General features: G+C 41.6%; 1 protein-coding gene across 1 annotated transcript; it reads right to left on the minus strand.

The window, feature by feature from the left end:
* Positions 1 to 2,509: 2,509 nt before the first annotated feature.
* HIGD1A (HIG1 hypoxia inducible domain family member 1A) lies at positions 2,510 to 9,348 on the minus strand. The gene is made up of 4 exons (XM_065885758.1): positions 9,317 to 9,348; positions 4,980 to 5,094; positions 4,206 to 4,340; positions 2,510 to 3,521 (listed from the first exon to the last, which is right to left on the minus strand). The coding sequence occupies exons 2-4, from the start codon at positions 5,074 to 5,076 to the stop codon at positions 3,472 to 3,474; spliced, it is 282 nt and encodes a 93-aa protein (XP_065741830.1). The 5' UTR covers positions 5,077 to 5,094; positions 9,317 to 9,348; the 3' UTR covers positions 2,510 to 3,471.
* Between the last annotated feature and the right edge of the window lie 2,099 nt (positions 9,349 to 11,447).

Consider the following 11,447-nt stretch of genomic DNA (forward strand, 5'->3'; position numbering starts at 1 on the left):
TGCAAGAGGGTTCTCTTTTCTCCACACCCTCTCCAGCATTTGTTGTTTGTAGATTTTCTGATGCCCATTCTAACTGGTGTGAGGTGATACCTCATTATAGTTTTGATTTGCATTTCTCTAATAATTAGTGATGTTGAGCAGCTTTTCATGTGCTTCTTCGCCATCTGTTTGTCTTCTTTGGAGAAATGTCTATTTAGGTCTTCTGCCCAGTTTTGGATTGGGTTGTTTCTTTTTTTAATATTGAGCTGCATGAGCTGTTTATATATTTTGGAGATTAATCCTTTGTCCATTGATTCATTTGCAAACATTTTCTCCCATTCTGAGGGTTCTCTTTTCGTTTTGGTTGTAGTTTCCTTTGCTGTGCAAAAGCTTTGAAGTTTCATTAGGTCCCATTTGTTTATTTTTGTTATTTCCATTACTCTAGGAGGTGGATCAAAAAAGATCTTGCTGTGATTTATGTCAAAGAGTGTTCTTCCTATGCTTTCCTCTAAGAGTTTTATAGTGTCCGGTCTTACATTTAGGTTTCTAATCCATTTTGAGTTTTGTGTATGGTGTTAGGGAGTGTTCTGATTTCATCCTTTTACATGTAGCTGTCCAGCTTTCCCAGCACCACTTATTAAAGAGACTGTCTTCTCCATTGTATATCCTTGCCTCCTTTTTCATAGATTAGTTGACCATAGGTGCGTGGGTTTGTCTCTGGGCTTTCTATCCTGTTCCACTGATCTGTATTTCTGTTTTTGTGCCAGTACCATATTGTCTTGATTACTGTAGCTTTGTAGTATAGTCTGAAGTCAGGGAGTCTGATTCCTCCAGCTCCATTTTTTTCCCTTGAGACTGCTTTGGCTATTCGGGATCTTTTGTGTCTCCATACAAATTTTAAGATTTTTTGTTCTAGTTCTGTAAAAACTGCCATTGGTAATTTGATAGGGATTGCATTGAATCTGTAGATTGCTTTGGGTGGTACAGTCATTTTCACAATGTTGATTATTCCAATCCAAGAACATGGTATATCTCTCCATGTTTGTATCATCTTTAATTTCTTTCATCAGTGTCTTAAGGTGATGTTCTAACTTAAGATGAAAAATCATCTTAAGTTACAACACCACTTCCTTGGGGATACCTTATCTGACTCCAGCCCTGGGTTAGGCCCCCCAGTCTGCTGCATCCTGTACCTAGTATTTATCATGCTTTTCGAAATCACTGATCTAATGCCAGCCTTCGGTGCTAGACTGTAAGCTGTGAGAGGAGAGCCCACACACCTTCTGTGCTGCCACATTCCCAAGCCTAACAGTAACAATGGTAACAGCAGCCATTCAGAGATTACTAATGCATCAGGTGCTATGCTAAGCCCTTTTATGTGTACCATTGCATTTTATCTTCCCAGCAACCCTAGGCCACTGACATTGTCCCCACTTTACAGATGAGGAAACCATGGCTGCTTGGCTCCTAAGTGGCAAAACCATGAACGCAGGTCTGACTCAATAAAAAGTAGTGTTATATTCACTTGAGCCACTTTTAATAACTTCCATAATCTGATGCCAGCCTATTCATCCACCCTAATTTACCACTGTCTTCTTCAGGCAAGCACCCTTACTGTCTCCTGATCACTTAATATGCTCACTAGTCTCAACATTTTGCTCCTGTTCTTCTATCCTCTGGCATTTGTCTAGATCAATTTCTCTCAAATTAGTATTTATTTAACAAAATCAATAATGTACTCATCCATTAGAAAGTTTCTGAAACTTGTTCACAAATTTGTTCTTCTATAGAAGGCTTATCCTTCATGAAATAATTGTTAGGACTGCCTACAAGCAACTCCTATAATGTCTACTGGAGGCTGAGAAGAGTCCCTAGTAATAGCTTATAGTTTTAAAGCACATTTCCCATAGACCCATCTAATGACCCATCTAATGACCTATAGACTAGATAGGACTATAAACTAGATAGGACTATAGAAATTGCATAGTCCAATCTCTCATTTCTAACTAGCAGAAAACTGAGAAAACCTTGATTGGTCCAGGTTATATAGTCAGTGGACCAGTGAGCCAAGACCATGCCGTACCCTCTTGTCTAACAGTACTAATTTATGATAACCACTGCCACTCAGCATTAACTTCACAAAGGCCAACATTTCAAGTCTCTGTTGGCATCTACTACTTGACTGCCCAGGTTCCAGTCCCAAACCTACAACCTTCTCTAGCTTATGTGACCTTGGGTTAATTACTTAAAACTATTCACACCTCAGTCTCCTCCTCCACGAAATGAGGATCATAGCTCCTACTTCTTAGGATTGTTCGGAAACTTAAATGACAGTTTACATGAAAAGTGCTTAGAGCAGTGTGTGGCACACAGTAAATGCTCAATAAACGTTACTATCATTCCTATTTGTTAAATAGTCTTTAACTATGGCTCCTACAGAAGGCATAAAATGTTCTCCCTCTTTTCTTGGAACTACTTGTGCTACTTTGAAGAATGATAGTTTTTTCCAAATTGAAATAAATACAAGACATTTGATGTGTTCACTTACTTTAATAACATTACATTTACCATGTTATCACCATGGAATGTAAATTCAGGTTAGACAAGAGAATTTCACAAGTACAACAAAGCATTCTGTAGTATACCAAAGTTTGTATAATGTCTGACCAAACCAGCTTGCTCATAAATCACTTCCATTACAGGCGATTTATTTAGTTTAACATTTATGATTCTTTCAGAGGAAATAAACAGACTGCACACATTTTAAAAGTATTTTTCATTTACCTTTGCATTAGCACTTAAAATACACACTTCTATTTCAAAATGCCATTTAAAAATTATTCTAATATAACAGCAGCAAACTATAATTCTGCAGTTACAAAACAGCTAAACAGGGATCTACACTTAAGTTATTCTCATGTTTACAACTATGATTCTGAAACAGATACTACTTCAAAGCAGCTGTTACCAGCTCTTTAGGTTTGGTTTAAAAACACACACATAGTTGCTGGGAGGTTTATAATGTTGTATTCCGTGCACTGTTCTGAAAGGGTTCTTCAAGAGCCAGCCAGACCTTAAAAACAGTACTCAATCCACAAGGCAGTCAGAAAGAGTTAAATTAACTGGGGTAAATAGGATTCCTACATTACATCAAAAGCGTATGATATTCTACAGCAACTGGGAGCATTTTCAGGTTTGGCATGTTGTCCTCTTTACAACTAATTTTATCAGAAGAGTTTAAGAAGGTGGACACTGTACCACTATCAAGTGCATTTAAAAGTGACATGTTTTTGTGCTAATCTGACTCCCCTGAATGACTTAGCTAGTAAACTAGTCACCAGGCAAATCAAGCCTGCAAGAAAGGAAGCCAATATTCAAATTACTATGTTACTGTCTGACCCACAGAATTTATTTTCAACATAAACATATAACCTCAATATGAGATGTCTAACTAAAGCAAGCACCACCAAGACCAAGACAGCATCTCCTCTTCTAAGGTTTAGGTTTTGCCCAGTATTCTTGATACATGGAATAGCCCATACCTAAAGAAAAAGAATGCTAGTTAAGCATTTAAATATTTTCTTCAGTGTTAAAAAATTAAAAACAGTTCATAAAATAGCTAAAAGTAGCACCCTTGCTAGCATACAATATTTACAAGGGGAACCAGGCACTAGGCTGTTTACATTCTTGCTTTGTTGAACAATTCAAATTTCTAAAATTCTTTTTACACAATTTCCCAAGTATCTCAAGGCCAGTGTGACTAGCTCAGACTGTTAAAATATCAATATTTATCTGGCAACTTTAAAAGGAGCTACTCTTGCTATATAATACCAGATAAAGTCAATTAATTATAAAGCCTATAAAAGCATGTAATATCTTTTCCACCTTCAAAAACTCAATAAAACAGCAATCATGTCTCTCCCAGATGATGGATCTTATTACCAACCCTATTTACATATCTAGACTCTTCAACGAAATTATAAACTCAGTGATGGGCAGTACTATCTTTTCTTTCTTTCTTTAAAACCTTAGTAAGATTATATCATAGACAGTAAAACTATGTCACTACTTGAACTATTTTTATTAATTCAGTTTTTATGTGAAAATGAATATAAGTGATATTTGCAAACTGCTTCAAAGTCAGCTAAAAGTATCTACCTTGTTTTATTTACAAAGAAATCCATTAATGGGGAGCCACAAATTTGAAATGTCCTGTAGGAACCTACCAAGAGTCATTGCTCCCACAACAAAGCCTTGGGCTGCCACACGCATGTGGATCAGGTGAACAGACATTTTAGTATTGCCCCTGCTCTTCAATTTATATAATCCATATGCAACGATTGCTGCAAAACCTGCCATTCCTGTAAAACAAACAGTCACAAGTATGTCAGATGCATGCGGGCAGGGAATCAAGATGATTTTATCATCAATCAATGTTCTATTTTTTTTTATAAGGATGCTTTAGGAGACCATTAACCAGCTAACATACAAATTGAATTTTTAATTTTCCCCCCTCAGAACTAAAAATCCACAATTGGAAGCAAACAGTAGCAGATCCAGAAAGTTAAGATCATCTTTAAAATGTGGGCTTGTGAAGCCAGTAAATAAATTCCTTTAAGAGTACCAGGGGAACTCTTCTCTGTCTTACTTCCATCCCCAAAGGCAATCAGTTAATATAGTAGAGACTGTAATGAACCACAACTGTGAGTATAACAACTCTTAGTCTTGTGAGTCCTTCCAGCAAATCATTGAGACTGATGGTAGTCTTGGGGTCCCAACACATTCACTGAAATAAGTCACTAAAACAAGAAGTCTGAATACACAGAGAAGAATTTTTATAATGAGAGCTACATCATACCAATCTAAGCATATTTCAAGATATGAAAAAATATTCAAAAATAAATGCTTTCAGGAAATTCTTGATGAACCAAACAAGCTTACCACACTTCTACTGTGTTAAAGCTTACAATAGCTTATTAGACCATCAAAGTCAAACTTACCAATGGGGACAAATGGTGCCTCTCTAGCTTTTCGGATAAGTTTAGATCCCTGACCTTCATCATATGAAGAAAGAGAAACATCTGTGTCACTTGACATGGTGATTGAAGAATCTTCCTGAAATAGAATTTCCATGAGGTTCTGCAGTTAAAAGCATACTTCTTTTATAAGACTATTCCTTTAAGTGATACCAAAAAAGGCAAGATACTGGCCTGATTATGAATTAGAGGGCAGAAAAAAAGATTCATTTCTATCACAAAGGGACCAAGGCTCCATTCTCCCTTTTTGGTCAGTTTTTTTACACAGGACGCTAGTAGGCATTTCATCACAATAAAGTAATAACAAATTCAATTTCACCTTAGTCACAGTAACTATGTACATACTTCCTTCTGACTGAGCTGAACAGACTATAAACTTTACCCATAGATAAAAAAGGGAGTCAAACATAGTATATAACTGCACAAGTCTCTGATTGACGTCAATTACAATAAACTCAAAAGTTAACTGCCATTACCCATATAGTCTTACCTTAGCTTCTGGGTTTTTCATGGGCATAATACCCCCTTCAGTAATAATAGCTCTCATTCAACACTCTGCTATTCAAGGGGTTTAGTAGTAGTCAAGGTCCTCAAAGAAAATCCAACTCTAGAGGGGAGGCTTAGTGCTTAGTTTGAAAAGTGAGATTGTCCCTCCAAGCCCCCATCCTCATTGGGAAGAGTCCAATTCTGTCATCTGACAGAGAAGAAAACCTTAATCCCAATGAGTTGTACAGTATCACACAGCTAGATGGAAGAAATTAGGACTAGACTTTCTCTTCTTTTTTGTGCTCCATTACCTGCTAATTGAATAAACCCTTACTTTCTCTGAGCCTTTATTATATACAAGGTTCAACAAGCTCAAGGTTCAGGATGCTCACTATATATTTGAAGAGATAGAATGTAAACACTGAAATAATGTTTCACAAATTAGATTCTTTAAAGTAGACATGCCAGAGTGTGATCACTTTGACAACAGAGACAATGAGAATTTAGAATGTGATGTCTCTTGGATAAAAAAAGTTTGGGAAGTTTCAGAAATATCTGAGATTGGCTTTCAAGATACTACATAAATGGTGACTTCCCTGGCGGTCCAGTGGTTAAGTCTCTACACTTCCACTGCAGGGGGCATGAGTTCAATCCCTCGCCAGGGAACTAAGATCCTCTACGCTGTGCGGTAAACAAAACAAAACAAAACAAACCAGCAACAAGATACTATATAAATGTACTAGATGGTAAGATTAAATACTGTATTTATTTTAGGCCAGTATGTTTATTAGTTTCCTTCATAACCAATCTAAACTTCCCAAAGGCAATAGTTTCAAAAACTTTTCTGTTTTTATCACAAATCCTCCTTCAACCTCCCTCACCAACCTCACATTCTAATCACATTAAACTTCTTATAGATGCTCTCTAAACCTCCAAGCCTTTGCACAAGCTACTTCCTCTGCCTAAAACGTTTCTTCCCTTTTCATTTCCTTCAGGTACTCTTTCTGGGCTAAGACCTCCCATTTTTCGGTTTCTTGCCTTAACTGACCTGCTCTGGAAAGTCTTCTCTGACTCTCCCAGTTTATGATAAGTGCTTTGGTTACGCAGTCCCATAGGACCCGATGCTTTCTCTATAATAACTCTTTCTTATAAATGCAAGTTTAACTGTTTTTCTCACTAGAATCCTTGAAGTCAGGAGGTTACACCTGTCCTGCTTGTGTCTATACCATAGCCTGGCATGATGCTTATTACATAAAGCAGACCACAAAATGTTTGTTGAATAAATTGTAAAGTAATATTTTCAACAATTAAAATTATTCTCAGGTAATTAGGAAAATTTAGTGAAAATTAACAATTATACACATTTGTAGAGTCAGCAATAAAAATGTCAAGCTGTATGTACATAAGTGCTTATTTTTCTTTTAATTCTTATATTGTATCTATGAAAGAACACATGATAACCTGAGTAGGTCTTGGAGCCTTGCAACCACAAGAGATAAAACCATTATATACCACAATCCACTTTTAAAAACTAGCACCTTCTTTTACATATATAAAAGCATGTTTTCTTCCTCTGCCTTAATTATTCCTAAACTAAGAAGTCGTTTGGGAATTGTCTTTAAAAGCAAGAAAGTTGGTAGTTTTTCCTTTAATCTCTCACATCTGGATAACTTTAACTGTCCAACAGGTCAATGGAGCAAAAGTTCCCTTCTCCTTCCTTTCAGGAGGGAGGCAGATCACCTTTCAGCAGTTTGTACGAACAGGACATTAGATCTGGCTTTCAGAAAGTAGTCCCTGGGGAAAGAATCAGGGTGTGAGGGAACCATGTGGTCATGATGTCTCAAGTGACTAATGATAATCTGTCTCTGATCCAGAACACCTTGTGTGCACATTTCAGGATAAAATAAAGGGGAATATTAGAAGTCCAATATATCACAAAGTTATTTGTTACTCTATGGTTCAAATTATATACCTAGCATAATATATATCTGTAACACTCCCTGAGTAAAAGATTTTGATAATTCTCTTCCTAATGACCACCTAGAAGTTTCCCAAGTATTCATGATTTATAGCCACCTAAATACAAAATGGTTCACTTTTAAAATATCAGGGTAAGTACAGATCATATAACTTGAGAGTAAAAACCCAGATTATTAATCCATGCCAATAGGCTTACTTTACAGAAGCAAAAAAAAAAAAAAAAAGGTTATGAAGGGTTAAATGAACTGCTCAACAACAGGAATACATCTCTGGCAGGGTAGGATTAGAACCCAGCTCTCCTGATACACAGTTGTGGGTTCTTTTGATTGACAATATATTGCCAAGTCATCTGTCTTATAATGCTGGTATGTATTTAATCTGAAAAACATTTAAAATCCACTCCTTAACAGGAGCCCACATCTCTTTCTTTGAATTGTAAAAAATGTCAGTCATGCCTAAAATTAAATGGAACCTTCTTTCCCAGTGACTTAATTCATCTAACGATTTCAAGTGTGATTTGAAGATTTTTTTTTCCCTAGCGCCACTTCTGAATTTTCCTTTATTATCATTTTCTCATCCACCTGCAGCAGCTGACCCAGATCTCTGTCGGAAAGTTGAACAGGTACAAAAAGAGGCACCTATAACCAGATACTCAAAGCCAGTTTGGAAAACACGAAGTAGTCTGTAAACTTGGTAAGATACTACTGAAGACCTTTCCAAATGCATGGGAACCTAGAAGAGGCATAAGGGAACTGGAGCTGCCCAGCATCACGTGATGTAAAAGACTTAAGGATCTTCACAGCCCGTCATTTTGGTCACTGGAACTACTATCTAACAACCATGGTTTCAAAGTTTGATTTTGCATCCGTTACCTGTCAGCCTGTTTAAAATGGCTTCAAGGCGCCACCCCGGAAGATTCTGATTCAGATGGTCTGGGGCAGGGCCCAAGGAATCTGTATCTTAAGAAGACCCCTTCAAGAGATTCTGGTGCACAGGGAAGCAAGAGAACCCCTGGTATACAGAACTCAAATACGATTATCATGCTGGGACCTGGTACCGCTTCAATCCATCATAACTTTTCATCCAAACCGGTCTGGGTACTTCCGAAAGCAGAGATTCCTTCCATAGGGATTACCCCGAAGAAGGAAATAACTGCTTCCCGCACAGATAAAATAAAAGAGGCGAATAAACCTGCCGAATCATTTCGGCTGCTCCCAATACTAATCCCGTGCTATGTTTTGTAATTTCTAATCTGGCAGGTTTACTTTTTCGGGAGAAATGTAAATTACGGCAGAGATGCTTGATACATGCCCGGGTCCTTCTTAACCTTCCTAGGGCCGAAGAGGGTCGCCAAAGGTGGAACGGAATAGCGGCCCGGGGAGAAGATGAAGCCGATGGCAGGAAGGTCGTTTGGTTTTACGCCCTCCTCTCAACCCTTCAACTTCCCTCCCCTCTCTCTTCTTGTGACCTTGTCAGGACTCCATGGCCTGAGCGCCGCCCTCTCAATCCGTCCTCACCCACCCCGCTCTACGAGTTCCCCGAAGTCGGCCCCAGCCCCGTCCCTCCCCAGCTCCATCCGCGAGGCTTCGCTCCTCAAGCCTTTGCGCCATCCCCTCATAGGCTCCATACGCCCTCACCAGCCTCCCCTGCACCGCGAGGTGGTGCCTGAGCCCCGCCAACCAGACTTCGCCCCCTTCAGCCCAGGCATCGCCCCCACTCCCAGTCCTGCGATCCCCAACCCTCCCAAGGTGCTCTCAGCCTGGCCCAGCGCGGCCTCACTTCTTCCCATCCCACGGCCCGGCGTCCCCCGCTCCCAAAACCCCGGCTTGCATCACTTACAACTGCACGACGTCGCAGGCCCCTACCGGCTCCTACCAGCTGCTGCCCCACCTCGCGCACCAGCAGTCTGCCCGGCTTTTCCCTGTTCCGCCCACAGCCGGCCTCAGCCAATCAGAAGCCGGTGGCTGGTACGACGGTGTCGGTGCCGGCGGGTGAGTGCGGGCCTGTACGCGGTGGGTGGGGCGGCCCGGAGCGAGCTCCGGATTGGCTGGGGCAACGTGCGCGGGCGGTGACTCCGCGTCCCCGGCTCTCACGTAGGGATCGCGTCAGAGGTGAGAGGTCGGCGACTGGGGTTCCGCTGAGGACGCTGGAGGACTCTTGGCCCTTGGCCCGGCGGTGTTTGAGATTACTCTCGCCCTTTTCCTCTCGGGACGCGGCGGCGGCAGCGAGCACCGCGAAGGCGGTGTCTCGAGCGCCGGCCGGGCGGGGCCGCGGATCAGGGGGTTCGACCGCGGCAGGTCCTTGGGGTGCTGCGGGTGAGGAGGGAGCATGTTCCTTGGGCGCCGGCGGCGGTGGGGCGCTGGAGCCGCTCCCAAGCCCTGGCGGTTATCCGCCACGAACTTGCGCTGTCGGCCTCCGGCTTGGTGCTTACACTGTAGTGGGAGGAAGCCACTCATTGCAAGCACGGGTGACTCCGCCTAGATCGGGGTGGTTTACCTGAGGAAAGAAGTGTCAGAGGCCCCTTGTGGCAGTGAACTTCCCGGGACACAGCCCCAGATTTGTTCGTAGAGCAATCGATAGCTACCTGGCGAATTAGTGCAGGGCATCAAGCGCTACCGTGGGGACTCTAACTAAACTAGAATCTCTGGATGTAACCACGAAACGAGGCAGACTGCCAAGTGCTTTATCCCACAGGTAGAAGCTCAGTGTTTTAGGCTCAGTATTTTGAAAATCTTTTGTCTCATAATTGAGTTAAAACACTGGTAGGAAACATTCATGCTGAGTACGATAAATTAAAAACCCTTTACTTTGGTCATGTGGAGTACTTTCAGCTGCTTGAGGGCACGTATTTTGTCTGGTTCATGCAGGCATCTCCTTGAACACTGTCTTTGAGCTCAGTAGGGCCTCAGTAGTGTTAAAAGAAGAAGTGACAGGGGCTTCCCTCGTGGCACAGCGGTTAAGAATCCGCTTGCCAGTGCAGGGGACACGGGTTCTATCCCTGGTCCGGGAAAATCCCACATGCCGCAGAGCAACTAAGCCCATGCGCCATAACTGCTGAGCCTGTGCTCTAGAGCCCGCGAGCCACAACTACTGAGCCCGTGCTCCTAGAGTCCGTGCTCCACAAGAGAAGCCACCGCAATGAGAAGCCCACGCACCGCAACGAAGACCCAACGCAGCCAAAAGTAAACAAAATAAATGAATTTATTTTTTTAAAAAAAGAAGTGACAACTGATGCAGTAGCTGGAGGGCTTAAAAGATAAGTAGGGGGCAATTCCTTGGCGGTTCAGTGGTTAGGACTCCACGCTTCCATTTCAGGGGGCACGGGTCGATCCCTGGTTGGGGAGCTAAGATCCTGCATGCCTGCATGCCGGGCAGTGCGGCCAAAAAAATTTTTGGAAAAAAAAGGAAGTAGGAAGATCAGGAACTCATTTAGGGTAATTAAAGCGATAAAAGAGCTTGACAGATTTGAATATGAAAGTCATGCATAAGTAAAGCAAGGGCTTCCCTGGTGGCGCAGTGGTTAAGAATCCTCCTGCCAATGCAGGGGATACGGGTTTGAGCCCTGGTCTGGGAAGATCCCACATGCCGCAGAGCAACTAAGCCCGTGCGCCACAACTACTGAGCCCGCGTGCCACAGCTACTGAAGCCTGCGCACCTAGAGCCTGTGCTCCAAAACAAAGAGAAGCCATCTCAATGAGAAGCCCATGCACCATAAGGAAGAGTAGCCCCTGCTCGCGACAGCTAGAGAAAGCCCGCGCACAGCAACGAAGATCCAACACAGCCAAAAATTAATTAAAATTAATTAATTAAATTTTAAAAAAAGTAAAGTAGAAGTCAAGTCCTTTGATTCTGGAAAAACAAAGGCTAACTGCAGCAGTGACCACAGCATGTTCATTCCTGAAGAGGATTTATATGAATCAAAGTAATGTTAGCTAATTTGCTGATTTCCAGAGAATGAGATTTGGG

Source organism: Phocoena phocoena, chromosome 10 (genome assembly GCF_963924675.1).
Source record: "Phocoena phocoena chromosome 10, mPhoPho1.1, whole genome shotgun sequence".
Lineage (NCBI taxonomy): Eukaryota > Metazoa > Chordata > Mammalia > Artiodactyla > Phocoenidae > Phocoena > Phocoena phocoena.

Excerpts from the sequence above, each read along its gene's own strand:
- HIGD1A (XM_065885758.1), bottom strand. The coding sequence starts at position 5,076 with ATGTCAAGTGACACAGATGTTTCTCTTTCTTCATATGATGAAGGTCAG. Across the intron at positions 4,341-4,979 it reads GGCACCATTTGTCCCCATTG|GAATGGCAGGTTTTGCAGCA; the intron begins GTAAGTTTGACT and ends TTTGTTTTACAG. Across the intron at positions 3,522-4,205 it reads TGTGGGAGCAATGACTCTTG|GTATGGGCTATTCCATGTAT; the intron begins GTAGGTTCCTAC and ends CTTTTTCTTTAG.